The 25,526-nt window shown below is 41.3% G+C and overlaps 3 protein-coding genes and 1 long non-coding RNA gene across 5 annotated transcripts; 2 read left to right on the forward strand and 2 right to left on the reverse strand.

Moving 5' to 3' along the window:
* Nucleotides 1-138: 138 nt before the first annotated feature.
* On the reverse strand, nt 139-9,546 carry rassf4a (Ras association domain family member 4a). The gene is made up of 10 exons (XM_068741105.1): nt 9,494-9,546; nt 9,283-9,358; nt 3,858-3,964; nt 3,561-3,640; nt 2,848-3,008; nt 2,376-2,477; nt 2,246-2,297; nt 2,022-2,143; nt 1,201-1,298; nt 139-426 (listed from the first exon to the last, which is right to left on the reverse strand). Exons 1-10 carry the CDS (start codon nt 9,544-9,546, stop codon nt 357-359), a joined length of 921 nt encoding a protein of 306 aa, XP_068597206.1. The 3' UTR covers nt 139-356.
* On the forward strand, nt 4,970-5,946 carry LOC137895616 (uncharacterized). The gene is made up of 2 exons (XR_011105558.1): nt 4,970-5,038; nt 5,336-5,946. It is a non-coding gene; the product is annotated as an uncharacterized lncRNA (long non-coding RNA).
* Nucleotides 9,547-10,124: 578 nt separating the features above from the next.
* Nucleotides 10,125-11,586, forward strand: LOC137895906 (growth-regulated alpha protein-like). Of its 2 annotated transcripts, none has more exons than XM_068741432.1 (4): nt 10,125-10,201; nt 10,354-10,486; nt 10,565-10,648; nt 11,159-11,586. In XM_068741432.1, the coding sequence occupies exons 1-4, from the start codon at nt 10,141-10,143 to the stop codon at nt 11,268-11,270; spliced, it is 390 nt and encodes a 129-aa protein (XP_068597533.1). In that variant the 5' UTR covers nt 10,125-10,140; the 3' UTR covers nt 11,271-11,586. The 2 variants fall into 2 exon arrangements, with proteins under 2 accessions (XP_068597533.1, XP_068597532.1); XM_068741431.1 differs by having other exon boundaries at nt 10,128-10,237.
* Nucleotides 11,587-17,155: 5,569 nt separating this feature from the next.
* Nucleotides 17,156-20,496, reverse strand: tmem72 (transmembrane protein 72). The gene is made up of 5 exons (XM_068741744.1): nt 20,421-20,496; nt 18,612-18,678; nt 18,054-18,125; nt 17,800-17,939; nt 17,156-17,586 (listed from the first exon to the last, which is right to left on the reverse strand). Exons 1-5 carry the CDS (start codon nt 20,494-20,496, stop codon nt 17,156-17,158), a joined length of 786 nt encoding a protein of 261 aa, XP_068597845.1.
* Nucleotides 20,497-25,526: the final 5,030 nt, after the last annotated feature.

Here is a 25,526-nt window from a genome sequence, read left to right on the forward strand (position 1 = left end):
ATATTAAAACCTATAAGCTGAATGTACATGGTTCTGGTCCTCCAAATATTACAACAGTCATCGTGGAAATACAGGAAATAATAAAGACGGCTCCTTTCATTGTGGAAAGTCTGAGCTGAGATGCAACAGAAGCGACACTAAAATGGTTATATTTATTAAAAAGGTTTTACAAAGTCTACAAATTTTTTTCCAGACAAAATGTGAATATATTAACAGTAGAGCTGTCAAAAGAGTGATATGTCATAGGTTACATTAGAAAAACATGATGAGAAATTATACCATCACAGCAATCAATAATGTTCATCCACGTCCACACACACACACACACACACACACACACACACACACACACACTCTCATGCTCTGTCACTGGATTGCACTCTGCACTCGAGTTGATGTTGAATCATGGTCCTCAGAGCACTGTACCTGCAGGAGTGAGTAAACACAAAATTAAAAACAAGTTTTGTTCATTACCATGAAGGATAACTCGTGTTACTTTTATAGCAATGAGCTTCAGGCCAGTTAAAGTACAGCAGTCATTATTGTTTAATATGGGGGTTCTTTTTTTTTTTTTTTTTTATTATGTTTATCGACATTTTCTTAGTATAGAAAATAAAATAAATAAAGAAGGAGAACAAAGCAAAAAGGACAACAACAAAAAACAGAACAGAACAGAACATTCCGGCTCCTTATAATGACCATTGGGAAACACGCAAGTCCGTATGGGACTGTCTTGAATTCAAATCATGCCTCTAAGAAAGATGGTGGAAAAGTCCAGACCAATGTATGTCATGAAGGGGTCCCAAATTCTATGAAATACTTCGTCTCTATTATGCAGCTTGCTAGTCAAATAATCCAAGGACACATATTCAAGTATAGTTCGGTGCCATTGAGTTTTGTCTTGTCCACCTCGGCGTTGATAATAATAATTTGTCAACAATGTCAAGTGCAAGAATCATTGATGGCTTGATTAAATGTCCACAGGCTTAGTCTATCACGCCACAGTGAGTGCGTGCATGGTCATGCAAAAAATAGCAATTATATGAGTCATGATTACACAGCAAATTCAATTATAAACACATTACACAAACACTGGCTTCTTGGAAGTTCCTTCAGAAAGATTGCCAGGCGACGTTGGTGTTACATAAGCAAATAGATGTTAAGTTGTTGAGTGACTGGTTCCTGAGACGTTTGACTTACTTCTTGCTTAGTTTGTTTATCTCACGCTCCTCTTCTTCTTTAAGTTTCTCTACAAAGCTGTCTAAAACAGGAATCTCAAACTTTATGTATTGGGCAACCTGCAAGGAAAAAAAAAACATTCAAACATCTTTAATTATCACATGCAGGTATCTAAAAGTGATTTGTCCCAAAGACACTAAAAGACTACTGTTTGACCCATTAGACAACATCTTCCAGGAAGAGGTTAAAACAGTAGAGGAGCCTTACCAATATCATAAAAGCTCAGTTCCACCGCAAACCAACCGACCGAATGGCCGACCAACTGAGCAACCGACCAAGCAAAACAAAACAGAGTTTACAATAAAAAGCACAGATCAAACGTTCTTTGAGAACATTTGCTCCGCTTTCCTCTTATTCTGCATAATCAGATTAAGTTCAGGTTTTACAAAGAGTTGGTGACAAAAAAAACCCCTGCCTAAACATGTTGTTTCCATAGACAATGAAAATGGCCACTGCTTGTTGATTTAGCTTAATTATATTGCTCTTGTGGGTCAAGTTGGGTTCTGTCTTTCCCTGCTAATCCTGCAAAGTGCCTTGAGATGACTTTCTGTTGTGATCTGGCGCTATATAAATAAAACTGAATTGAATTGAATTATATAAATGATCTTGGCCTTACATTACTTATATTATTGAGTTGATTCGTATGAGAAACATTTACATCCAATCTATAAAATGGTCCCGAACAACAAGTGGGCTTTATTTATAAATGTCAGTACAGTCACAAAATAATGTTGCTCATCCTCGCTTGATTTTATATTAGTCCCAAATAGACTCCAACTCACATGGTATGTGACTTCCTCTCCTAAGTCAGCCTCCGTGATGAGGATCTTGGAGATTTTCTCACAGGGTCCGTAAAGCACGCGAGCCACCAGTGGGCGTTCGTCATGCTTGAGTCTGGTTCTCTCTGAAAGCCCAAGCCAAAGGAAACAACTGATCACAAAAGGAACACACAAATACTTAAAAAAAAACATTTCCTGGTGACATCACCTTGTGAGTTACAACTTACCACCGGACTCGTGCACCATGTAGAGGACAAACTCTTCAGACGTGTTCTCTACCTTGAATCACAACCAACACAATAATTGTATGTTTAGGCGTAATTCCACATTAGGCGTATGCAATGCTTTACTGCTTACCCTAAACTTGTGCAGCAGCAGGTTGAGGACCTGTGCCGTCGTCATGGAGCTGTCTACTCTTACGTTCGTGACAGAACCGTAGGCTGGAGTAAATACAGATGTCTGGAAGCAAGAGGAACACAAATGTTCAAGTCCATAATGGAGCGGAAACAGCGGAACATTGCTTTATCAACACTTTTGGCTCCATAGTTGGAGTGGGAACTCCTGAACATGTGCACCCTGGACATTTTGAACAGGAAATCTAAAACACAAAGGAAATCGCTGCAGCTGCACTCTGCTCAACAACAACACTCACACACACACACACACACACACACACACACTCAGACTTCAGGAATAAGTCAAACTAAGTATAGCTTCGCAGTCTGTGGGTCAGTAGCAGCAGGCTGGCGTGAATCTCAAGCACCGGCACACCTGCACAGGAGGTCTGCATGTAGAAATGTGTCAACAATGCATGCCCCGTTTATTCTACCTTGTGATTGTAGAAGTGTCCGTTGATTGAGAACCTGTGCGTGCGCAAGCGCTGCAAGTCTCCGGCAGCATGTGTCTTTGGCCTCCTTTGAATCTGCATGAAGGAGGCATCACTCCGGGTCCTGAGCAGCTGAGGAGAGTCCTCTTCCTCCTGACTGTCCCCTTAGGGAGGAATATACACAGAAGCAATGCCGCTGTGACTGCAGGCGTCATATGGAGTCAACCAGTTTGACATTGAGTGTGTTAGTGTGTGGCAGTTACATTCAAGTTGAGTTGGAGGACTTCCGACGACAATGTTACGTAAACTTTGAACAACGTGCGGCGTTCAACGCTCATGACGCTCATTTCCGAGCAACTTTTGTTGTCCAGCCTGATTCAACACTAGAACTACCAAAGCAGTCATTTTGACGGCTTTCAAATCCTGACTTTTCCTAAATGTGTTTATATATTATTATAACATTGTTTTATCATTAAAAGTTCAAAAGACAAAAGAGATATGAGTATTACTACCTCGAATGACCATAGCAGTCAGATTGGCTGCATGCTTTTTACCGGGCGTGTCAAGATGACACTTCTCATGTGAGCAAACCTCCCCAATGGAAACCGCTGAGTGAGGCACATGTAGAGCAGAGCGCTAATCTGTTCCAGCATGTGCTGCCATCATTAAGCCTCAAGACGTCGGGGAGAGACATGGCACGTATGCATGTTACTCACCAGCTGGTCCAGTTTCTCTGCCCGGTGAATTATTATTCGATTCTAAAGATAATTCCTTTGAAACAGCTGCTTTGTCATTTCTGTGGAAACATAAAGGAACATATACGTATGTGAACAGTCACCAAAATATAAAAAACCCTTAAATACATCCTATGTACTATTATTATTACACTTATAATTACTGTTACTACACACTTGCATAATTACCAGCTTTAACATAGTGGCTGGCATTGTGTCAGAATCTTTCATCGGAGTCCTTTCACTGAGTGTGTATCAGCTCGGAACACGTTGGCAAACCTGTTGAGATGGAATCGTTCATTGTCATCATACATCTGAAGTCTGATTGGTCGGCGTAGACCCCAGTAGATGTTCAGCAGCCCCTCCAGAACGAGCTCTCCATCTTCCTGTGCGTGCACACAAACACAAACACGATCAAGTCTCACGGTCATGGGGGAAATCCTGTTGGGCTCAGTATCAGGTGTACGTGCAGGAACAGCCGGCCGCAGCGTTCACAGCGTTCCCTCTCATCTTGGGGAAACACTGCCAGGCTCTGACCCTGACTTTTTGATTTATACAGCACACCGGCGAAGTCACGTCTGAGAAGGCAGCAGCAAGGAGAACAGAGAACGCTCACGTACACGCAGGGAGGCATGTTTAGTTTACGTAGAAACTAAACTCCAAATTTAGGAGACCAGTCATGCATTGGCTTTTCATTGAGAAAAGCAGGGCCTCCAAGTTTGACAGTATTACTGAATGCAAAAATAAAAATACAATAAAAACTTCTTCAATCAGTACCAAGGCAGAACATTCCTGTTTAGTTCTTGAATTATAAGATAAGGTATTATAAAAAAAAAAACTATTAGACATTAAATTGAACGTAGTTTATTTTTCAGTCACAATTACATCTACTTATTAAAGTTGATTTTTATTTCAGTTTAAAAAAAATTGACACAGATGTTTATTTTCCTTGCAACAAAAACCACGAAAATGTACACTGTAAGTTTCAAACGACCCTGTAACATTCTTGATCAAGTAATTTGTCTCGGAGCATGTGACCAGTGAGGCCACAGCAGCAGCGATTGCATAATGTGTCTCATGACTTTTTTTTTTTGTGATTATGCACGTAATTCAATTCGCCATGTCTTCTGGATTCTAAATGTCCGAGTGTGTGAGAAAGTTGGTGAGATGAGGTCATTTGCTCTCTGAGCTTCATTGTTCACGGAATATAAACATTCATAGCAGCTGCACCGCTGGACCTCACTAACCCACCACTCCTGAAGTTTCCTGAACAGGCACGAACACACCCTCTCTCTCTCTCTCTCACACACACACACACACGTGCGTAAGGTCAGCAGAGCTATTTTTGGGTGCTTAATCCCTCTGCCTCGCCTGCCTCTTTAAAACCTGGACCCGTGCTCTGGGATCCAGTCATCCTGATCGTGGTGGACTACGACTACGCATCACTACAACCACCAAAGGTAAGAGCGTTCTTTATTAGCAGCTATTGTTTTACGAGAAGGCGTCATAAAAGATAAAGTTGAATGTTTTGATGACAATTCTAATAACAAAAACAACATATTTATCTGAACTCACACTATTTTATAAGAATAGATATTATAATTATATTATATATATATATATTACTATTATATAAGATGAGTAAAGCACCGTTAACAGCCTGTTTTACAAGCAACGTACATACAACCACTGTAGCAGATATTTTCAACAGACTACTGAAGGTTCTCAAGTCTTTCCTTTTTCCTCCCTTGCTGCAGCATGAAACGTAGGCGGCTGTTGCTGGCGCCACCTCTCTTACCCACTATTACTGAGACGCTTGAGGACATGCCTGTACATCCCTCATCCTCTCAATCTACCCAGAGCTCCCAGTCCCTGGACGACTACATGACAAGTATCCAGGCACTTGCATGTCCAGCCGCAGCCCCGAGCTGCGGCCCCGTCAGGCTCCAGAGGTCGCCGAGGCTTCGACATTTCTCAAAGGCTCAGATGAAAGTATCAGCCTCTCCCTCGCTTGTTCCTCGTGGGTCTCCCCGCACAATAAGGACTCACAGCCCTTACAGTCTGAGTCTAAGCAGCGCTGAGGATTTTTCTGTCAAGATGGACAGAGAAAAAGACTGCAGGGCCAGATTGCAAGGGCAAGACCCCGTAGATTGGCTGTTTGGACAGATAAGGACTTGAGCGGAGGCATTGTTGTCGTGGGAAGACTTGGAAGGACAATGAAAGGATGGAGAGAACAATGCAGTATGTGAATATAATGGACTGTGAGGAAAATGAAGAATTTTTTTTTTAGTGAAGACTAAAGTTTATAATGTTTAATGTTTTGTAATGTAAATTATTCAGTTCCAAATAAAACACAAATGGAAATGTTTATTCTTTGCCGTTTCTTTACATCTGATGTCAGGTTGGAATTACAGCGTAGTGTTTGAAAAAAGAAAACAAAGAATTAGTTCTGTGATTAAACATAAATGGATATTTATTTCTGGTTCCAGACTTTAATCTGCAGTTCCACACAATAATACACATAATAAAAAAATTATAAAATGAACATAAAATGAACAGTGTGGTAATGTTAATGATTAACAATAAAAAATTAAACAATACAACCAGTAAATATAAATGGTTTAGTAGATAATGTATTTACTTACTATTAGTATTTACATACTATATTTATACATCTATTTGATGGATATCCTTTAATTATATATATAGAATATTTTGATAACTGATCTTGCTGGAATCTTTATTTCCCCGAGGGATAAATAAAGTTCTCTCTATCTATCGCTCTTTTTATGAGCTGGTGACGAGATCAAGAAAGTATTGCAAGTTCGTGAATTTTAAAAGACATGATACTTGTTTTTGAGATCAAATAAAATTCCAGTGCTCGTGCCAGGTTTGTATCCACGGAACAACATGTCCAGCAAATGCAATACAATACATGAAGGATAGAAAATGTGCTTTCATGCTCCAATAATCACAATCTTACTGCCATCTAGTGGACCTGAATGGTGCTACAGTACCACAAGAGGTTTTGTCCAAACAGAGCCGTTTGTGTTTCAATGATGACAGTGTTGATTTACTGAAACCCCGAATAATGTTTCAAATAATTTAGCAGCGTTTGGCTTAGAGCAGATGTCTTTATTTAAAATAGTACGATAGTAGGAGTATAGAGTGTTAACACTTCTTCAGTGCTGGGGTCTGAACAGTTAAAAGACAGGCAGGCAGACAGGCAGACAGACAGACAGGCTGTCGTTTCAATGTTTTTTCTCTCCCTCTATTGCATCAAAACGTATCACTGTCTGGAAGAGGTTATTAATGTTTTGAAATGACCTGGGGTGGGGCACAATATCCGATAACAGCATTGATGCAGTGAAGTCATGAGCATAATCTAGTAGTGAGTACATTATTACTTACAGCTAATGCTCTTGAACTCTTGAACTCTTGAACTCTTTTCACGTGTTACAGCTTGTTTTCTTTTTACGTTTCAGGGTCTGTTTGGTGCTTCAAGTCAAACCACCTGAGTTCCATCCCCAACATGACTAACACACATCACCTGACACCTGAGTGTTATCATGATGTAATCCTTGAAAATACTTTTTTAAAAGCCCGTATGCCCTTCCCAACTGCCTCTTTGATCCCCCACCACCACCACAAAAACAACAGCAACCAATTCTCCATCACCTCCACCGGCTCCCCGTCACCATCACCATCACCCCAATACAGTATAAAATCACTCTCATCACCTACCAGTGCACCCATGGCAACATCCCCGACTGCCTGAAGGACCTCCTAATCTCTTACACATCCACCAGAAGAGCTAATCCTGATCCGGGATTACTCTGGATGAGCCGTGAGGAGCAATTTGTGCATGTTTAAAAATAATAATAATAGTAGTTTAAAACATCCTTTTCAGTTATTTAGGGGAATGTTATAAACTTCTTCTAGTCTTTGGAGGACGGACACATTTCTCTCTGCTCCTGCCCCCCCCCCCCCCAATCTGCATCTCGGTGTAGTCTCGTCTGGCTGTCTGGCTGCGTGTGTTTAATGTGTACTATCTGTGCTTTTAACTGCAACTTTGCTTTCTGTAACTCGCTAAAGACGCATAGCAGCTTATCAGTGCGCATGTGTTTCCCTCTGGGATCAATAAAGTATTCTGTATAAAGGTGTTTTGCTGTGACACCATAAACGTTTTGTTAAGTAAGACTCTGACTTTCCACTAACATCACAATGAAATGACTAAACTGTCACTTTTAAGTGATCTATTGCTTCAATCTCCAATGCACTATTTAGAAATAGAATGTTTTCTGCTGTTTTCCCACTAAATGTACTGACACATTTCCAGTTTCTGGAAATCCACATTAGATGTTTAAAATAAAGTTGGTCATACCCTGACTCTTAACCCAAGAATGCCACGGCTAAGTAATGTCTGGTCTCTAAAACCCACGGCCGATCTAGTGAGTTAATCTGGAGTAATCTTTGGTCTCTCAAGTCGCCTTTAACAAATCTCTAAATCCTAAACTAGAATAAAGAATTTTACAACGCGAAGCTCCTTCGTCTTCAACCAGTTCACATATGTGACATGTGATGACTATACCATTACACACAAGCTTTCAAAAATCTAGCAAAATGCAGCATTTTAATCAACTTAAAAATAACCAGGAACGTATATGTATACCAAAATATTTTTCTTAATGCCAGTTTGATTTAAGTGAATGTGATGTGTTCTGACCCACTGCTCCCATTAAGTGTTCTGGTGTCTGACACAAAGTTATGCTTATTTATGCATCCGTTTTTTTAAATGTTTTTTTTTTTTTAAATATCCTTACTGCTTAAAAAGTCAGGAACAGATCTGATGTTATATCTGAGGAATATATGGACTGAAACTGTTCAGATCTTGGTGCTTCATCCTAAAATTAGGAGAAGGAACATTGTTAAAATCCAAAATAAATATGCTACATTATGTTAATTCATTCTCTTTGTGCAAGACTATAATGAGGAGAGTTTATTGTACTTATTTATTCAAGTTGGAGTAAATATGAGTGACAGTCTATTGTACATGCATACTTGGCTTGTACACATTTTATATCTGTGAGTGTGGGGGGATTTTCCCAGAGTGAGATGAGGTAGTGGGTCTGAGTGGGGGGGGGGACAGAAAAGTGGCCCATATTTTTGACCACAGAACCCAACAACAAATGGACACACAAACAGTGATACACAATGTCTCTCCCACAAAAGCCTGCTGGAGAACATGAAGGGGAACTCCTGACCATAGAATAATTATCAAATAAATAACCAAATGTCTGCAAACAGCAGAACACACCAGCACAGTAAAATGTTTGCTGTGGGAATGAGCGGTTAGATGCTGGTGGTCAGTGTATGCGATGATGAACTCCATCCCCGCTTCTGGTTCCAGGTTGAAGGTAACTGAAATGGGCTGGGGTTTTTTGTGTGGTTTGTCAGACACTCGGCGCAGTGGAAAATAACCTAGGAATCCTGACCTTGCGTTCGGTACTGCAGCCACATTGGAAGCATTTTTGTCCATTTTTTGTTCTCATTATCTGACTTAAAATACTGGTTTTACTGGTTCTACTCTAGGACCCATTTTTTTGGTGCAATCCAACAAGCTGTTGGGCAAAAATTCATCTCTCCCCTTTTCACTTTTTTAATATTATTGTCCTGTCAGGCAAGATGCAGCTCTTTTTCTCACCTCTCGAGTCCTCAGCTGGAAGTTTTTCCCTTCATGGTAGCAGTTGTAAGTCCTGAGGAGCGTCAAAATGTCAGATCTGAATAGGAAAACAAGACGACAAACAGTAGATTAGCTGCCATCACTCACACCAGTCAACCGATGCTGATATCTAATGCATGTAATCACGATTGTGACTTTATTTCTGGGCAGTGAGTGAATTAAAGCGACTTACTTTGATATAAGTTTCCCTTCACTAAGCTTCACGCAGTCTTGATGCTCATTCATTCTGACCAGAGACCAGCTGTGGCAGAAAACGTGACAAGCAAGTGTCTTATTACGTGTAAACCAATGACTGAGTCTACATTAAGAATTATATCCTTTACAGATAGCCTGAATTATTCCCAGGGAGAACATTTCTCAAAGTTGGGACAACGATTTAGTGTAAATCACATGGCGACAGAGTGAGTGGACTGACAGCGGCAACAAGGACAAAGCCTGGGGAAAACAAAAGCGTGCCTTTTGTGTCCCTCAAGGACTCGGATTAGCAATCAGCATTAAACAAAGACAGGAAACACAACCCAACCATCTGTGTGGGTACATTTAGGAAGACACTGCAACACCACAGTAAGTGTTGAGCAAAAATAAATGCACTACAATGTAATGAAAGTCATAATAGTAACAGTTCTGATAAAGTGAAACCAACAAAGTCCTTGATCCTTGCTTCCCGATTCATGCACGAGGATATTGTGTAGGGAAAGCGCTCCGGGGAATTTCCTGGTTTGGAAAGCCCAGCTCTGAGTATAAGGGGGGAGGAGTGAGAGTATAAAACAGCAGCGCGGGGCTCTGGGTCTCAGCGACAACACTCAGCCTTCCTCCAGCATGCATCATCAGTCCATCTGCCAGTTTGCCTTCCTGAGCCTCTGCTGGGTCCTGATCGCAGGTAAACGGATCACAGGTCTTCCTTTCTTAGAATCCGGTTAGTTATTTTACTCGGCAGAGCAGATGACATTGTAGTAATCTCTGCTCCCCCCCCCCCCCCCCCCTAGTAACTGCATTGACTTAACTTGCAAACCTGTCACTGTGTCCCCGCAGTGAGAGAGACAGACGGCGGCACGTTCGTGCCGGGACGATGCTTGTGTCCGCAGACGCAGCAGAGCGTCAGAGCGCGACTCAAAGACTTCGCCGTGTACCCCAAAAGCCCCGGCTGCAACAGAGCCACAGTGATGTGAGTAGCAGAGCCTGCAGCCTCATATTAGAGATGAGGGCCACTTTAATGGGTGTGTTTGCATGTTGTTTTTCTTAGTGTGACACTGATGGGAAGCAACAGGCTGGTGTGTCTGAATCCAGAAGCACCTTTGGGCAAGCAAATGATTCACTGCTGGAATAGGTGAGAACACAGATTGGTGAGATGTGAAATAAAATAAAAACGGGAGTGTCTTAACTGGTTAGTCAGCCTTATTTGTTTCCCACCAAACCAGTTCATGTCCCAACAAAGCACCGATTGTGCCGGTTACCCTATCTCTCTTTCCACATGATTTGTGGAGTTAAAATAACATCAGTTAGCGGCTCTAACATAGTTTATGAGAAACTAGTTTGCTCTTTCTCAGTGTATCCAAACACGTCGGCGTAGCTTCTCACTTTTCCAGGTCGGGGTAACACTTGAATGTTTCAATCTGTGTTTGGAATCCTAAACGAAAGGCCACCGGATTGAGATTCAACCTTCAGGGACAAACATTTCACCAGCTTGATGCTGACCACATCCACATAAACATCTTTAGCGCGGCATCATCTATGACTAACCCGGGGGGGGGGGGGGGGTCATTTCATTCAACACGATGTAACTTCTCTGGGTCCTTCTTCAAAGCTAAACCTCGGTGCTCCTGTGTGTATTTCATAGATCTCATAAGCTGGGTCGTGATGTCAAGCAGTGTCTGAAGAGGAGGAGGCGAGGAAGAGGTCAGCGCCAGTGGCCCCGACGGAAGAGCCAGGGGCCAAGCAGGAGAGCCTAACTCTCCAATCCCCAACAGTCAACCAACCTGACCGAGGATTGTGAATGAGGAGGAGTGTGTGTGTGCGCTCATTGCTCCCATACTGAGCGGTCCAGGGGGGGGGCTTAATATTTCTGTGCAAATGAGTGATGTAATGTTGGACAATAAGCCCTGGAGGCTTGTTTTAAATGTTAACCCTTAAAACGCTGCTTAATGGTTGACATGTTCTGTGCAGTTCTGTGTGTGCAGCTGGAAAAACTAACTGAAGCGATTGAGGTGGCTATTTATTTTTATATGACAGGCATTGTTTTTTAAAAATAAATATAACAGAACAAGAGTGTGACCTTGTGTGTGTGTTTTTTTAATGTGCTTATTATTTTTTAGAAGGGAAGGATGGGGGGGGGGGGGGGGGGGGGGTGATAAAGTCCTTGACAGGATGTGCGAGGTCACTTAAACCTCAAGAAAGTAAATATGTCTCACTGCAAACTTCTGCACAAATACCTCAAAGGGAAAACAGTGTGTTATACAACAATGTCAACGCGTTCATCTTCTTTTACATTCTTTCTTTTAGTGTATCCAATTCACCTAATTTGTTGCATGTTTTTGGTGGTGGGAAGAAGCCGGGGAACCCAGAGAGAACCCACGCAGACACGGGGAGAACATGCAAACTCCTCACAGACAAAGCCCAGGGTGAAGGCACATGCAGGTGAACAGAGGGTAGGTTTAAAAAAAAAGAAGGATTTTTATGATAGCTTGTAAACCTGTTTTATACCGCTTCTGAGATTTCTTGTAAATCCCATGACAGGAAATAACTCAGGGAAGGAAATACATATGTACTATTTTTGCCTCCATTTGCGCTGCATTCACCACAATCCTGGTATTGTCCATTGAGGAGCTGCACATGAACAACAAATACATGCACGACCTCCGCTTCCTCTTGCATTGTTCAGGCCTGGTACTCCACCTGGCCAAAAACCTTCGGCAACCAACTAATCGCTTTTATTTTCTGTAGATCCTCCCAATGAAGTGAAATGTGTAAGAAATGCGGTTTGAGTCACCCTCTCCTTATGGTCACTTAGCTTTAAACCAATATAACCACAGGCAGCTCTCGCCACCGAGCCTTAAACTATTTCAATGGACAAATCGTTTTAGGTTGGGCCAGCACCTAAAACACCTTCGCTGTGACTCATGGAACACTGGAAGTGATCCAGCAATGATTACTCAATGTTTAACAGCTCTTCTTCATAAAAGAGAAAGTGAATGTTCACGCTGCAGAGAAAACACAGGTATTTTAGGGGGCTTTTTTTTTTTGCAGCTGGTTATCTTATCTTATCTTAATGTTAGATAACAGCTAAGACAGAGGGTTAACAAAACAGACTTTTTTTCCAACATACATCAACATGTAAATCAGTGTTCTCCTCTTATAACTGCAGTGGTGCTGTATTTTTTGTCACTATACTGCATTTACCTGAAGTAATGTCACATTTTATTTTGAGTATTTATATGTTTTTACACTATAAGTCCGATGTTTCCTGTCAGCAGAAGAATATCTCAAGTTAATCATCAGATCATTCATTCATTTGGTCTTTGTCCGTAACCGGGTGGAGACTGTCCCAGCAGTCAACGGGCGAGAGGCGGGGTACACCCTGGACAAGCCGCCAGTTCATCGCAGGGCCACACACAGGCGGACAATCACAACTATGGGCAGTTTAGTGTAACCCAGACATGGGCAAACTAATGCCCGGGGGCCATATACGGCCCGCCGAATTTGTCCAAATAATATCCTTAAATAAAATGTTATTATAAACCTCATTAATTTTCCCTTTTTCCCTGTAATGCTCCCTATAAAAGGCCAAATCCTTTCATGTAATGGCTTTTACATGTCATTTATATTAGTTCACACAAAAACTCCAGCCTGGCCCGGCCCCTCTGTCAAATTTTAGAACCCATTGTGGCCCGCAAGTCAAAAAGTTTGCCCACCCCTGGTGTAACCAATTCGCCTAAGCTGCATGTTTTTGGAGGTGGGAGGAAATCGGAGAACCCAGAGAGAACCCACGCAGACACGGGGGGAGAACATACAAAGGCCCCAAGCCAGATTGAGTTGACCTATATCTTTTCTTTCAACTGCAATGATCAAGGTGATATTTGAAAACTGTGTTGTGCTTCCACCTTGTGGCTAAATCTTTTTATGCAGCATTGTTCCATCTCACTGATGAAGTGATGCTGTTCAGCAAAATTCGTTATCTCAGTCTGCAGGGCAGGAACCTGCATTATGGCAAACACGGCATTTACTTTCATCGTCTATTTATTGCAGTCCATTATCTGATCACATGAAAAAAAGGTTGTGAATCAGAGCACATATTGATGTGGGATCTGTTTAATGAAGATTTGATTCTGCTCTAAGACCCATTCTTGATAGATTCATCCTAGATCATAAATAAAATGTCAGTCGTGACAGCAAGTGAGACCTTTCCCAAGTGTGCACTCTGGGACACAGGAAGTGATTCTTTTACATTCCCTGCAGCTGAAACAGAAGTTAGTTCAGAAAAAGAAAATGCTGGCATGAGCAGCGATAGTTACCACCAAAACGGGAAACAGACAAAATGACCACACTGCTGTCCGTCTGTCTGTCTGTCGGGGAAGCAATCACATGGGAGGTGCAAATTCAGCTAAACAAAGAACACTGAGCACAAAAGAAGGTGAATCTTTCACATTTCTGACAAAGTAGTAGTAGTATAGTAGTAGTACTAGTATAGTCATTTTTTTTTAAAACTCTTGTAATAATCCAACATTTATTATAATTACCAAGGCAGCATAAGTACCTAATTTGAATGCCCTCTTGCTTCAATGTAACTGCTGATAACGCGAGAGCATAATGGGATGGGCGGTGAGATGGTCATTTACATTCAAACATAATAATAGGTATATAAACATGCCATAATTTAAAGCGTTCCAATCTGCTGCCATTACCGGTGTAATGAATTATTCAGCATCTACACGTGGCCGTGTTTGGATTCGGATCAATGTGCATAATCCATCTCTTCCCTTCTAAATGAGACTAATTTACTCAGTCCCGATCCCCAGGGCTGCGAACAAAGAACCGCTTTGGTTGGTTGCTTTGGCCATCGCGAGATTCGTATCCAATTATCGCACCTTCCAGCGGCTGCGCCTGAATACAATCCATCTCAAGGGCCAAGTGCGCAGCGGAGCTCCAAAAGACGCGCAGGAAGCCGGGTTTGCATTACCCCCCCCCATAATAAATCAGCATTTACAGACTTATACGCTGCAGAGAGACTTTTAACAAGCACTTGCTGACAAACGGGGCATTCCTCACAATCCAGTTCTACCAGAGCAGCCTGAAGCAGACCGGACGAGAAGGGACGTTTTCACAACAAGGGATCACTAGATCAGTATTTAAACATGAAATAAATTGAATTTGCTCAATTTTTAAAATACAAATTCTGAAGTAGAATTTGTATTTTAACAGCATGCTTGTTTCCCGATAAATCAATGCGAATCAAGTGAATTTGATCAGTTTTTAGTCTTTACCATAACAGAATACGTCCTCCGTCTTCTGAGTATCCAACAACAACAACGATGCATCCCGTCTGTCTTCATGCCTCCCCGGCCGTGCGGCATTATGAGCGAGTAGCCGACACTGACAGCAAAATAATCCAGTGGAACACCGAGATGATGTTTCCCAGCCAATCAGCGTTCATTGTGGGCGGGCCGTAGAGGCTCGGATATGTACCCTCTGCTTTACCGTCACTGCAACACATTCATTAAGATCTGCTGGATTCTGGAAGGACTTTTGCAGCTTCATTCATAAACAGAAATGTACACAAGGACTTTATTCTTAAGTGCTGCTTTTACAGTAAACACAAAGAAGAGGGTTCTTTCTTCTATCAAAATGTTATTTTCACAAATGCAAATATAGAAGACAGGGAGCAACATTTGCCCATTTTTATAGTGACACACTCTCTTACATGAATATACTAAAGGAGTCAATTAATGAAAAGGCTATAAAATCAATCGTCATTTGTACTAAAGTGAAGTTATTTGAAGTATAATGTCAACGTGACATACACACACCCCTGGCAGGTTCTGTTTTCTGTTTTTGTACTTTGTGATTGTATGCCAAAATAAAATGCATTTTTCACAAAAACAGCCCCCCCCCCCCCCCCCCCACATTAAACTACTTCCTATTTCTAACACTTTTGTCATTAGTTTAGCGTTATTTCACGAGGTTTTACCACGTATTATACTTGACTTTTTTGTTACAAGCTGTTTTATAGACATTTTTAATAGACGTTATTGCATTAGTTTCATTTCCCATTTTTTTGGCTTGTGAATATTCAGACACATGTGATAACTGTGTTACAAAACAATGCAAACAATCAAAAGAAATTATCTGTATACACAGAAAATCCCATTTCTATTGTATCTATCTAATTTTGTTTTCCATCTTGGCAGAGAAGAAAAAAAAAAAGTCCCTGAACCTGAAATGATTAATTTTACTGAACATCCTGTTTTTGAGTCTGGCTTTGCAGACTAGGAAACTACTGTGGAAACACAAGCTGTAGGAAGTCTCTTCCTCTCTCTTTCTTTCTGAATAAGGATTTATGTATAGAGGAAGCAAGTTGTTCCAGCAGATGGATAACTTCCTCCACAGAAAATCCACTCTGAAGGAAATGTGTTTGAGCTTGTTGAGCCTTTATGGAAGTGGACTGGAAACACTGACATGCCTTTTGCTGTGTGTAGGTCCGTCAGCTAACTGACTGAATATCAGCATAAAACTGATAATAGCAGCCTGAATATGGGTCAGAGAGCAGCTTCAGCAAACTCCGGACAAAGACTCTCTGTTCTCTCCAGAAACTCACCAGAACTTCTCATCTGTCCAGACTAGAATCACGCTGAAGATTTCAATGCGGTGCAAAACTTAAATGGTTAAAATAATTCTTGACACATGTAGCTAGTAATAGGATTTACGGTTGTTTAACCTAAATGCTATTTATGTGATGGTGTGTTTTCCCGTGTCTGACCCCAAACAATGAGCTGCACTCTGGCGAGTGAAGCTTGCTGCTTTTTTATATCTACAGTCCAGAGAACAAAGAACTGAGGAATATAGCACCTGTAAGTGTGTGTGTGTGTGTGTCTGTGTGCTTTAACAGAATAAACATTATTCATTTATTACCTCAACATAAGACTAGCATCAGTATGGACGAGCAGAAACAAAAAATTAATGAAACTGCAGGCTTTTCATGCAATCATTTGTACATTTGTATTTTTTTTAATTTCATGTGGATAACATGTTATTATTGCATGAATAACGCTTATATTTAGTACTACTTTAATTATGCTTGTTGTGTTGGTACATAAGACGTGTTTTGTCAGGACTATGGCGGCTCTCTAGTGGGTGATGTGATGCTCTTCTCATCACCATAATAACGTGAGCACTCCCTTCAGAGCGCCGTCTCCATGGTCACCAATCGCACATGACAGACACACAAAGAGCAGACTTGAATGTGACTAACACATGCACCTGCACAAGCACAAAGCCATTCAAATTCTTGTATTGTATGAAGCTTAGTGAAAGGAACAGTTTGTCTTGTGAATAATGTAGTAACTGGATTTAAATCCTCAATCAATAATGGCTTCGCAAAAACAGGCTATCAAACGAAAAGCCTCACACGTAGGTACAAATAGTCTAATTGAATTTAATCCCGTCAGTTCAGGACAAAATTATGATTGAATTAGGAGAGTGTCTTTCTTGTCTAAAATATGCTTTCAAAAGTTCATAAAAATAATGTTACTTCTAGCTAAAGTGTGCCACAGCACAGGAGTACTCATGAACACTCCCCATTGTGTGATATCAGACAGAGCTCAGTCTGCGTGCAGAGGGACGTTCAGTCTGTAATCATCGGCGCGGTGTCTGCAGTGGCGCCTGGCTCTGGTTCGTTGCAGAAGTCCATCACCTCCATCTCTCTCGCCATTGGCTCCTCTTGACCTCTGAAAAATATCAACCTCCTCTCTTTCCACCTCCGCCTCTCCCTGTCCGTGTGTTTAGGTGCTGCTGTCTGCTCCCGCTCCAACATGGCCTGGACACACTCTCCTCTCTCCACTGAGCTGACACAACGGTCCCTTGAGGTGAAAGCCAGTCCCCTGCCGCTTCCCGTGAGGAGGAAGGAGAAATTTCTGTCAGGTGCTGCTTCCTCCGCTACATGTACATTGGTCAGATCTTGGTCTCCTTGGTTCTCCTGTGGCCGTTTTGGAGACTCTGCCTTTGTTTTCTTGCTTAGTATGAAGTTAAACAGCGCTGTCACCAGAAGCATAATACCTGTAATCAGGAAATCTGTTTTATTTAATGGACTTTTTGCCCAAAAGACATTTTGAGATGTTGTATGAGTAAAAGTGCAGGAGTAAACTGTAAAATCAATGTGTTGTTAATGCTGGCTCAGTGTCACACTGTCCTGGTTTATACTTCATTAATGATGACATTGCATACACTTGTAATTTTCTCACTATGTTTATGTTTATTATATCTGTTTACCTGGGATGGTTGCATGCCAAACCAATACCGGGTGCAAGAAGCAGATCACCGACATTATGGAGTAATAGAGGAACTTGTGGAAGCCTCCAATGCGAGCCATCTTACCCCACAACAGAAAGAGCTGCCAGTCTGGAGGGCAGCTAGAGACGTTGATGAGACGGAGAAAAGGACTGGAACTCAATTTACAACCTTTTTTTGTTATAAATGACTGAGAAGCTCCACAGTTTTAGATCCTTGTGACAGTAGAGACTCACGGAAGACACATGAACAGCAGAGCATCCAGGAAATAGGCCAGCTCAAAAATCATGATGGCAATGGAAGACACCCTGGAAGGAAAACTGGTCAATCCAGTGATCTGTTTGCCCTCCATAAATACATCTGAATATATCTGAATATTTTAAACTGGGTTGCAGATGAAGATTGCATTTGAATTGAATAAGAGTTGGGCAATGAGAAACTTTGAGTGCCCTCTGACAAACAAAAAAACAAAAACATACCCTTCATATTGTCTACACTACAGGCTATTTACTACAGGATATGCACCTCTGGCAATTTCGTGTTGAAATAGTATTGTTAAAGCTCGAATCCAATGAACTAGAACAAATGCTTCCAGATATTAAAACACCAATATATATATATATATATATTGCCTGAAGGCCACATATTCAGTACTATATTAAAAGCCACATGTTTTGTTTTTTAACTGACGAGTGTTATTTTTTAAGTCTATACCATCTCACGTCCAGCATGAGTCGATCAGCAGGTTCCAATTCATACAGTATATTCAGGTGTTGATAATAACAAGCACTTACAGTAAGTAGATCCCAAGGCTATTGAATTCTCCATGATGTAGGGTTTCAACTCCAACAGCACACATCACTGAAAAACAACAACAACAAACAACGGGGAAGATGATTTCCTTTGTTTAAGCAAACATTACTGAGCAGCTTCTCTCCAGCAGATGTCAGACTTCGCTTGTGTTTTTTCTGACAGGATTGCACTGGTGGGTAATAAAAACTTTGATTGATGATTAAATGTAACCTCTGAGACTTGTGTAAATACTGCTAATCTTTCCTCTGTGAAAAAACTTCCGCTTTTATTATTCTTTGTTACATTTAGCAGGTCTATCTTTGTCATGTTGTTTTGTAGGTCATTCTCAAATGCCTACTTGTAGTTTAGATGTTTTGGCAATCTTGGATTGTCCTCCCATTAATCGAGCTATAAAAACGATTGTGATTTTACTCGAGAAAAACCTAACTTGAATTAATAACTTCAATTCTACTCCAGGGAGTAGAACTGAACTCATGACACATGCTATTCTCTATAAAGATGCACAAAGACTGCTTTCAATGTAAAGGCTGTAATTGTTTCTCATCATTTTGGTAATAGCTTGCTTATGAATATAATTACTTTATAACTGCTGGCAGGTTAGCTAATTTTATTTGAGCGGACACGAAACACATCGCAGAAACGTGTTACTAAGTTATCCTCACCAAGAAATAGTCTGGCCCCTGAGCCCGTGTCCCCTCACTTAAGGGTGAGCATTGTTACCTGATCACCACTGAACACATGGAAGCAATTTCTCTTACCTGCTTAGAAACAGAGACAGAATTCACACCAAAATCAAACAAATGCTTTGTTGTAGTTTATGGAGTGTGTGAGGAATTAATGCTACACATAGACCAGCTGCACCACAATGTACAGTACGCCTGTAGGTACATGCCTGTTGTCAGAACACTCAGAATGGCTGGGGTGCCAGCTCAGACATGAACACATGCAAGCAAATGGGAAAGGTTGTCGCTCCTTCTGAGCATGTGGCCTTTGCTGCCACTGTACGAATCTGCAGAAATTGGTGAATGGTTGTTTATGTTGTAAATCACTTTGACAGACAATATTCAGACAATAAAGAACACACTAACACACACACACACACACACACACACAAACACACACACAGAAGCAATGCATTTAAAGCTCATGTAGGTGTGAATGTGTAGCAGCTTGTGACCACATAAGCCTCGGCTTGGTATCGGTTTGATGTGGGACACAGGCCTCTCAGTAATCTTTCAGTATTTGCAGCTGTTAGACTTTAACTGAAGTGGAACCCATATTTTTTAGTGGTGGCAGCAAACGAAGATTGATTTAATGTGTAATCTGTCAATGTGAGCTTTAGGAAAACAGTGGAGGAGGGACGCTAATTGCAAGGTTGCGTACGATCAGCTATGTTTTTATAAGCGCTATAAATCAACCAAGACGTGGCTTGATGTGGAGGTCAAGCATGCTGTTAGCCAACATCATCATCTGACCCTGGAGCATTTTGGGTTCATGAAAGCTTTTAAAACATGGCTTCAGTAAGCATCACCCACGGGAAAGCTTGTAAAAAGTGGCACTTTCAGAGCAGCCGGAGAGTCAGACGTCAGCGTTACACATCAGATATAATACTAGATGTATGACCAAGCATATCTTTCTTTCTTTTTCTTTTTTGCTCAGATAATTTGGAATTACATTCACTAGTCAGTGCATCCAATGAAGTAAATCACCCATACCAAAACAATTAAGATGCACTTGACTCTTAACTCAATCCTGTAGCTGTCCATTAATTTTTTATATTTATAACTTACCTGTTGCTGTAGATACGCCAAGGATCCTGCAGGTGCACTCCACAAAGATCCACCAAGCACTCTGTGGGTGCGCCATGACCTCGAATAATTTTCACTCTTGACTTTAAAAAATAAATGCAACCTCACTCTTCTCTAACACAATCTGAAAGAGTTGCTGACTAAAAAGTTACTAAAATTCATAGCTGATTGTTCGCAAGAAGGACCCAAAGTTGGGTCATCCGTGAGTGCCATGATGTGAAACCTCATAGCCTGGTCGAGTTTACGCCAGAAGGATTGTGACTCAGTGCTTCTCTAGAACACTGCTAATCACTCTGACACACACACACTCACACACACACGTGCCCGCGCGCGCACACACACACACATCATAATACCACTTTCAGCTGATTTCGCATTTCACCTTGTACGTCAAGGTTAAACTGTTCTTTTTTGTGTTATTCGTAAACCATTTATCTTTAGAGCTAGTTAAAAATTGCCCACAAAGAATAAATATAAAACTAACTCTCACATATACAACCTCTTGAAGCATACACTGTGCTGTATATATACTTTTTCAAAATTCTCAGTAATTTGCAAAATCATTTCTTGTCCACATATTCAAAATTCCCTCTGCAGTGAATTTTTCAAATCCTACTATGGTGATGCCATGACCCACGCTTGTCTCCCAGTATTGGGCTTGGCATCCCATAGCATGGTGATGAACTTTCCATTTAGCTAATGAAACATAGTCAATCCATGTCATAGCAAGTTCCCCTTCTCTAAAATGTCACTAAAACATTTTGAGTTATTCTGCTTAAAACCACACACACACAAACAGACAAGCAAATCACCAACTCTGGTTGATGAAGACAAACAATTCTGAACAATCACAGTTCGAATTGCAGTTTACGCCACTGCAACATTGCTCTGCATGTTGTGACAGTAGGCAGATATCGGCCTACATTAACCCTTTGACACATCGACATATGCGTAAATGGAAGCCCTCATTACTGCTTGATGCAGGCTTGGATAAGTTGCAAGCTTCTTTGGCACAGCAGAGTCCTATTGGAAGGCGCGGTCAGAGTCAGAGACCGTACACACACTGTGCATCCTGGTGGGGGGCTGCTACACGCTAAACTACATAAGCTGCGTAAATCCACTTAAATCGACAAAGACGCTTTTGTTTACTGGATCCCCTTGTTTTTGGCTTAGCGTCCAAGCTATTCGTAGTGTTTATGACATAGAGCAGGGGCGTCTGACCTACAGCCAGAGTGTTTAGAAGTCAAGGGGAAGTGTGTCCGCTTGATTGGCAATGATACTGTCGCAGTGATGAAGGTGTCCGAAGTAGATCAGCACTATGAAACAGAACATCCGACCTGCACGGTGCTGAGCAAGCAGAGAGTTCATGGAAAGTTTTGATGTAGACTGTTTTCTTTTAATTTGAGAATGAGCGATCAGGTATAACTGAGCTACATTTGACTAGCTACGCACTCTCGGTAACGTCTACTCTCAGTGCTGACCTCTCACCTTCCCAAACTTGTACTTGCCTGCTCATATGCTCTCTCACCAAGCAATCATCCCTGTGTAATGCCCCCCCCCCCCATGGTTTCACACCATTCTCCCACTCTCCCCACTGTGTCCACAGGCAAACAATAATAAGAGATTAGCCATGCACCCCTCTCCCCCCTCCTCCACTCGTCTGTCTCACCCCTTTACTCCATGTCCATCCTCCCCCAGTCTGGCATGGGTGCCTGTAAGAATCAGTGAAAACAGTTCTAATCTTAATTACAGCAGGAGCTTTACTCCATAGCTTTGCTCAGACAACTCTCCATAAACACTTTCAGCAGACTGTTTTATCTGAAGGCCAAGGGAGAACTGTGAAAGTTATGAAAGGAAACTGATTCATTTTGGCAGGAAACATGATACATATTTGAACAAGAAGATATAAACATCACTGAATAGACTTGCTATTAAACTTAATTGCAGTGTTAAACACCAGAAATGTCACCTTAATTACCAGAGTTCCAAATGAATGGCCTCCCCCTGGTGGATAAAACGTGTTGTTACACTACATTCCAGCGCGTTCTGGTGATTTATGAACTTCACATGCTAACACTGATCAGGACAAAGGTTTCATGTTTCTCAGCTCCATTTATAACAATAGGAAAAGGTCGAGAGCATCATCCAGGCAGATGAAGCGCAGACACTGAGGTTGCAGTAAAAATATTAATATTAATCAAGGAGAAGTCGACGGAAGACAGAAAGGATGTGCAAGGTGCTCCTATTCATTGTTTTATTGTCAGTGCACGTTATGTATCGTGATGAGGTGAATCTGCAGGGAACTGTGGAGTCAGGGTGGGCGGGGGGGGAGGTCTGAGTAAAGGTCACCCTCATTTTAAAGAAGAATTATACGCATTAAAGTGTACTCTGTAATATAAAATCACATTTTCCTTGATTAAATCCCATCTGCTATGCCTTAAATCTCAAAAAGAACAGCCTGGTCAGGAATGAGGAATGCCAAGCAGCTTTGATGACACGATTTGAGCGTTTTCAAATGTCACTGGTATCTCCGGAAAGCACATACCTCCACCAAGGCCTGAGTATCTGATTCATGTCTGTTCAGCTTACCTGGCCCATGCGCCACACCTCCATAAAGTTTACAGGAAAACAGTTCAAACGTTTCTGCGTAATTAAACCATTGTTTAAATTTTTTTTGAAAAACATTCCTGCTGGATCCCTCCTTCACCACTAATTAATGTGTCCTTCAAAAGCAAGGTGACTCCTCTCATTTGGTCAAAATAGACCATGAGCTGGCTGAAGCTCATCATCATGATAATGCTCATGATAATGAGCTGGCTGAAGACAATGTCTGCTTAGCATTCATCATACCTGATTCTCACATACAGTAACGTGTGCATGTACTACCGTGAAGCCAACTTTGCTAATGCAGTCAAATAAATAACTATTTCCAGTTTCACTTCCAATGCAAAATGTTCAGCGTGTCGTTTCTGACTTCAGCCCTGCTGATTCACAAAGTTTGCATTCTTATATTCTGCAATAATAGAATGTGTTTAATCTGCTGAGTGTTTCAGAACATACATCTGAGGTCATTGGCTGTTTTTACGGTGACTGTAATGGCAGATCACTCGCTGCCTTTCACTTCTAATGACAGCATATTGATGACGAGTGAAATTATTGGTACATTTTCTCCGCCATCCTCTGCCTCATCATTTGTGTATTAAGTCTGCTGTTTTTCATCTGTGCCTCTTTGTTCTCTCACAAATCTCACAAGCCTCAGGATAGACATGACGGAAATCATTGGATCTTGAAAAAATACTATTCGATGAGCCCTCTCCTTCAGCCAATGAGCGAGGAACAGAAGTCATCATGTAACACTAGTCTGGATGTTTTAATTATTACACACCATTATTTTGAGCAATTACAGGGACCCAGTGTCCTTACATGCAGTCTATTAGAGCCAAGAGAGGAATGTAGTGTGAAGTCAAATGGCCATTCCTCTCGAGTGTTTGTATAAATACACACACTTGTGTGTGCACACAGTTAGATTTACACACTGATAGTGAGCAGAAGAGGAAACTGTAAGTAATTCAGCGTTTGGCCTTGGTACTGGGGGCCTCTGTTATATTTTTTTCATAATTTTCCACTCTGCATGAAATGAAACGTCTGTCTTATGAGTAATTTCTTTCTGTGTTTAAAGTGCAAAGGAGTATTTGCCCTGCAAGCAAGAGGCCCCAAGGTTCCCTCCAGACTGATGGAAGCCTCCTTTATGGCCCACGCTGGCTTAGCAACACATGCATTCTTCTTAAATTCAAATCAGACTGGATTACGTGAATGTAAAATGATTTTTAAATGCGGTTGAAATATTCAAGACAACCTTCAGTATTCTTTGAAGGTGACAACATAGCTGAGTAGCATCATCAGGCATCATGATACCATCAGAAAAGGTGGCATATTTCATTGTAAACAGAAGAGCCATTTCAGATACCGGTAATAGTTTGGCATTCGTTTATTACTGTTCTTCATTTCTCTTTTGCTGTAGCCCAGGAATAGAGGAAGAGCCTTTGTGGTAATGTGGCCTGGTTGTAAAGATTGCCCGCGAAATTTGTCCTCAGAGACAGAAGTCCTTCTTTATTTAATATAGATGTTTCCGAAGAGAAAAGAAGACGAGAAACTGAAGTCAATGACCCTTAATCCGCCAGGCAGTGCAATAGACTCCAGAGCAGTGAATATGGGAGCTTTATCCTTCCTGAGGAAATCCTGTTGAATATATTAGTGCGGCGTGTACGTACGTATGGGGTGATGGACAAGATCCATTTACAGGTGCTGACTCTTATCACAGAACAGAAATAGGTGGAAAATTCTGGTTTACTGGATTGTCCAGTGCAATTGATGCTAACGTATACCAGAACAAAATAAAAAGGATTAAGAAATCATTTAATTAAGAGAAAAGATAACGGAAACATAATCATCAGTTTGTTAACATCTGTCAGATATTCCCAAAAAAGTCTCTCAGAACTACAAGAACACCATGGCAACAAAATGGAAAACAGGGATAACTTGTTCCAGCAAAAAGTTGATAAAAATCTGTCAACGTTACAGTGGACATATGCACAGTGTTAAAATGCAGCCAACTGGCATGCAAGCTAGCAACTGTCACCGTAGTAATGATGCAAGCCTATTCTTCCCTTGTGTGTGTGAGAGAGCGTTTAATCAGCCTGTGTCTACAGTATGCACATTCTTCTTCATTCAGGAAGTTATAAAACACCAGATACTGTGCAGTTCTCCCAAAAAAAACAAACCTGGGATGATCCCTAATACTGTGGCTGACTTGTACAACTGCCAACATGGTCTGGAGATGGCTAATAAATTGGATGATTAGGTTTAAGATCAGGAGAATATAATCATGTCATTATTTGCCACATTATGAACATCATGTCAACAGACGTGCCGACTGGCCTCATACCGAATATCAAAAGAAAAGCCATCCATGTGGCTGTGTTTTATGAGTGTGTGTGTGTGTGTGTGTGTGTGTGTGTGTGGTGGGGGGGGGGGGGGGGGGGGGGTCAGGGTGAGGGCCATCCTTCAGCCTGACTAAATGCTTCCATG

The sequence above is a fragment of the Brachionichthys hirsutus genome, chromosome 7, assembly GCF_040956055.1.
Source record: "Brachionichthys hirsutus isolate HB-005 chromosome 7, CSIRO-AGI_Bhir_v1, whole genome shotgun sequence".
In the NCBI taxonomy this organism is placed as follows: domain Eukaryota; kingdom Metazoa; phylum Chordata; class Actinopteri; order Lophiiformes; family Brachionichthyidae; genus Brachionichthys; species Brachionichthys hirsutus.

What these genes read in the sequence shown, in the direction of transcription:
- rassf4a (XM_068741105.1), bottom strand. Translation starts at nt 9,546, where the DNA reads ATGAATGAGCATCAAGACTGCGTGAAGCTTAGTGAAGGGAAACTTATA. An exon ending in GAAGGGAAACTTATATCAAA is followed by an intron (nt 9,359 to 9,493) that starts GTAAGTCGCTTT and finishes TTTCCTATTCAG; the next exon opens with ATCTGACATTTTGACGCTCC. An exon ending in GAGAGGAAGTCACATACCAT is followed by an intron (nt 1,299 to 2,021) that starts GTGAGTTGGAGT and finishes TTTTCCTTGCAG; the next exon opens with GTTGCCCAATACATAAAGTT.
- LOC137895906 (XM_068741431.1), top strand. Translation starts at nt 10,141, where the DNA reads ATGCATCATCAGTCCATCTGCCAGTTTGCCTTCCTGAGCCTCTGCTGG. An exon ending in TCTTCCTTTCTTAGAATCCG is followed by an intron (nt 10,238 to 10,353) that starts GTTAGTTATTTT and finishes GTGTCCCCGCAG; the next exon opens with TGAGAGAGACAGACGGCGGC. An exon ending in ATGATTCACTGCTGGAATAG is followed by an intron (nt 10,649 to 11,158) that starts GTGAGAACACAG and finishes TGTATTTCATAG; the next exon opens with ATCTCATAAGCTGGGTCGTG.
- tmem72 (XM_068741744.1), bottom strand. Translation starts at nt 20,496, where the DNA reads ATGGCGCACCCACAGAGTGCTTGGTGGATCTTTGTGGAGTGCACCTGC. An exon ending in TGGCGTATCTACAGCAACAG is followed by an intron (nt 18,679 to 20,420) that starts GTAAGTTATAAA and finishes GTTGTTTTTCAG; the next exon opens with TGATGTGTGCTGTTGGAGTT. An exon ending in CTGCTGTTCATGTGTCTTCC is followed by an intron (nt 17,940 to 18,053) that starts GTGAGTCTCTAC and finishes CAACGTCTCTAG; the next exon opens with CTGCCCTCCAGACTGGCAGC.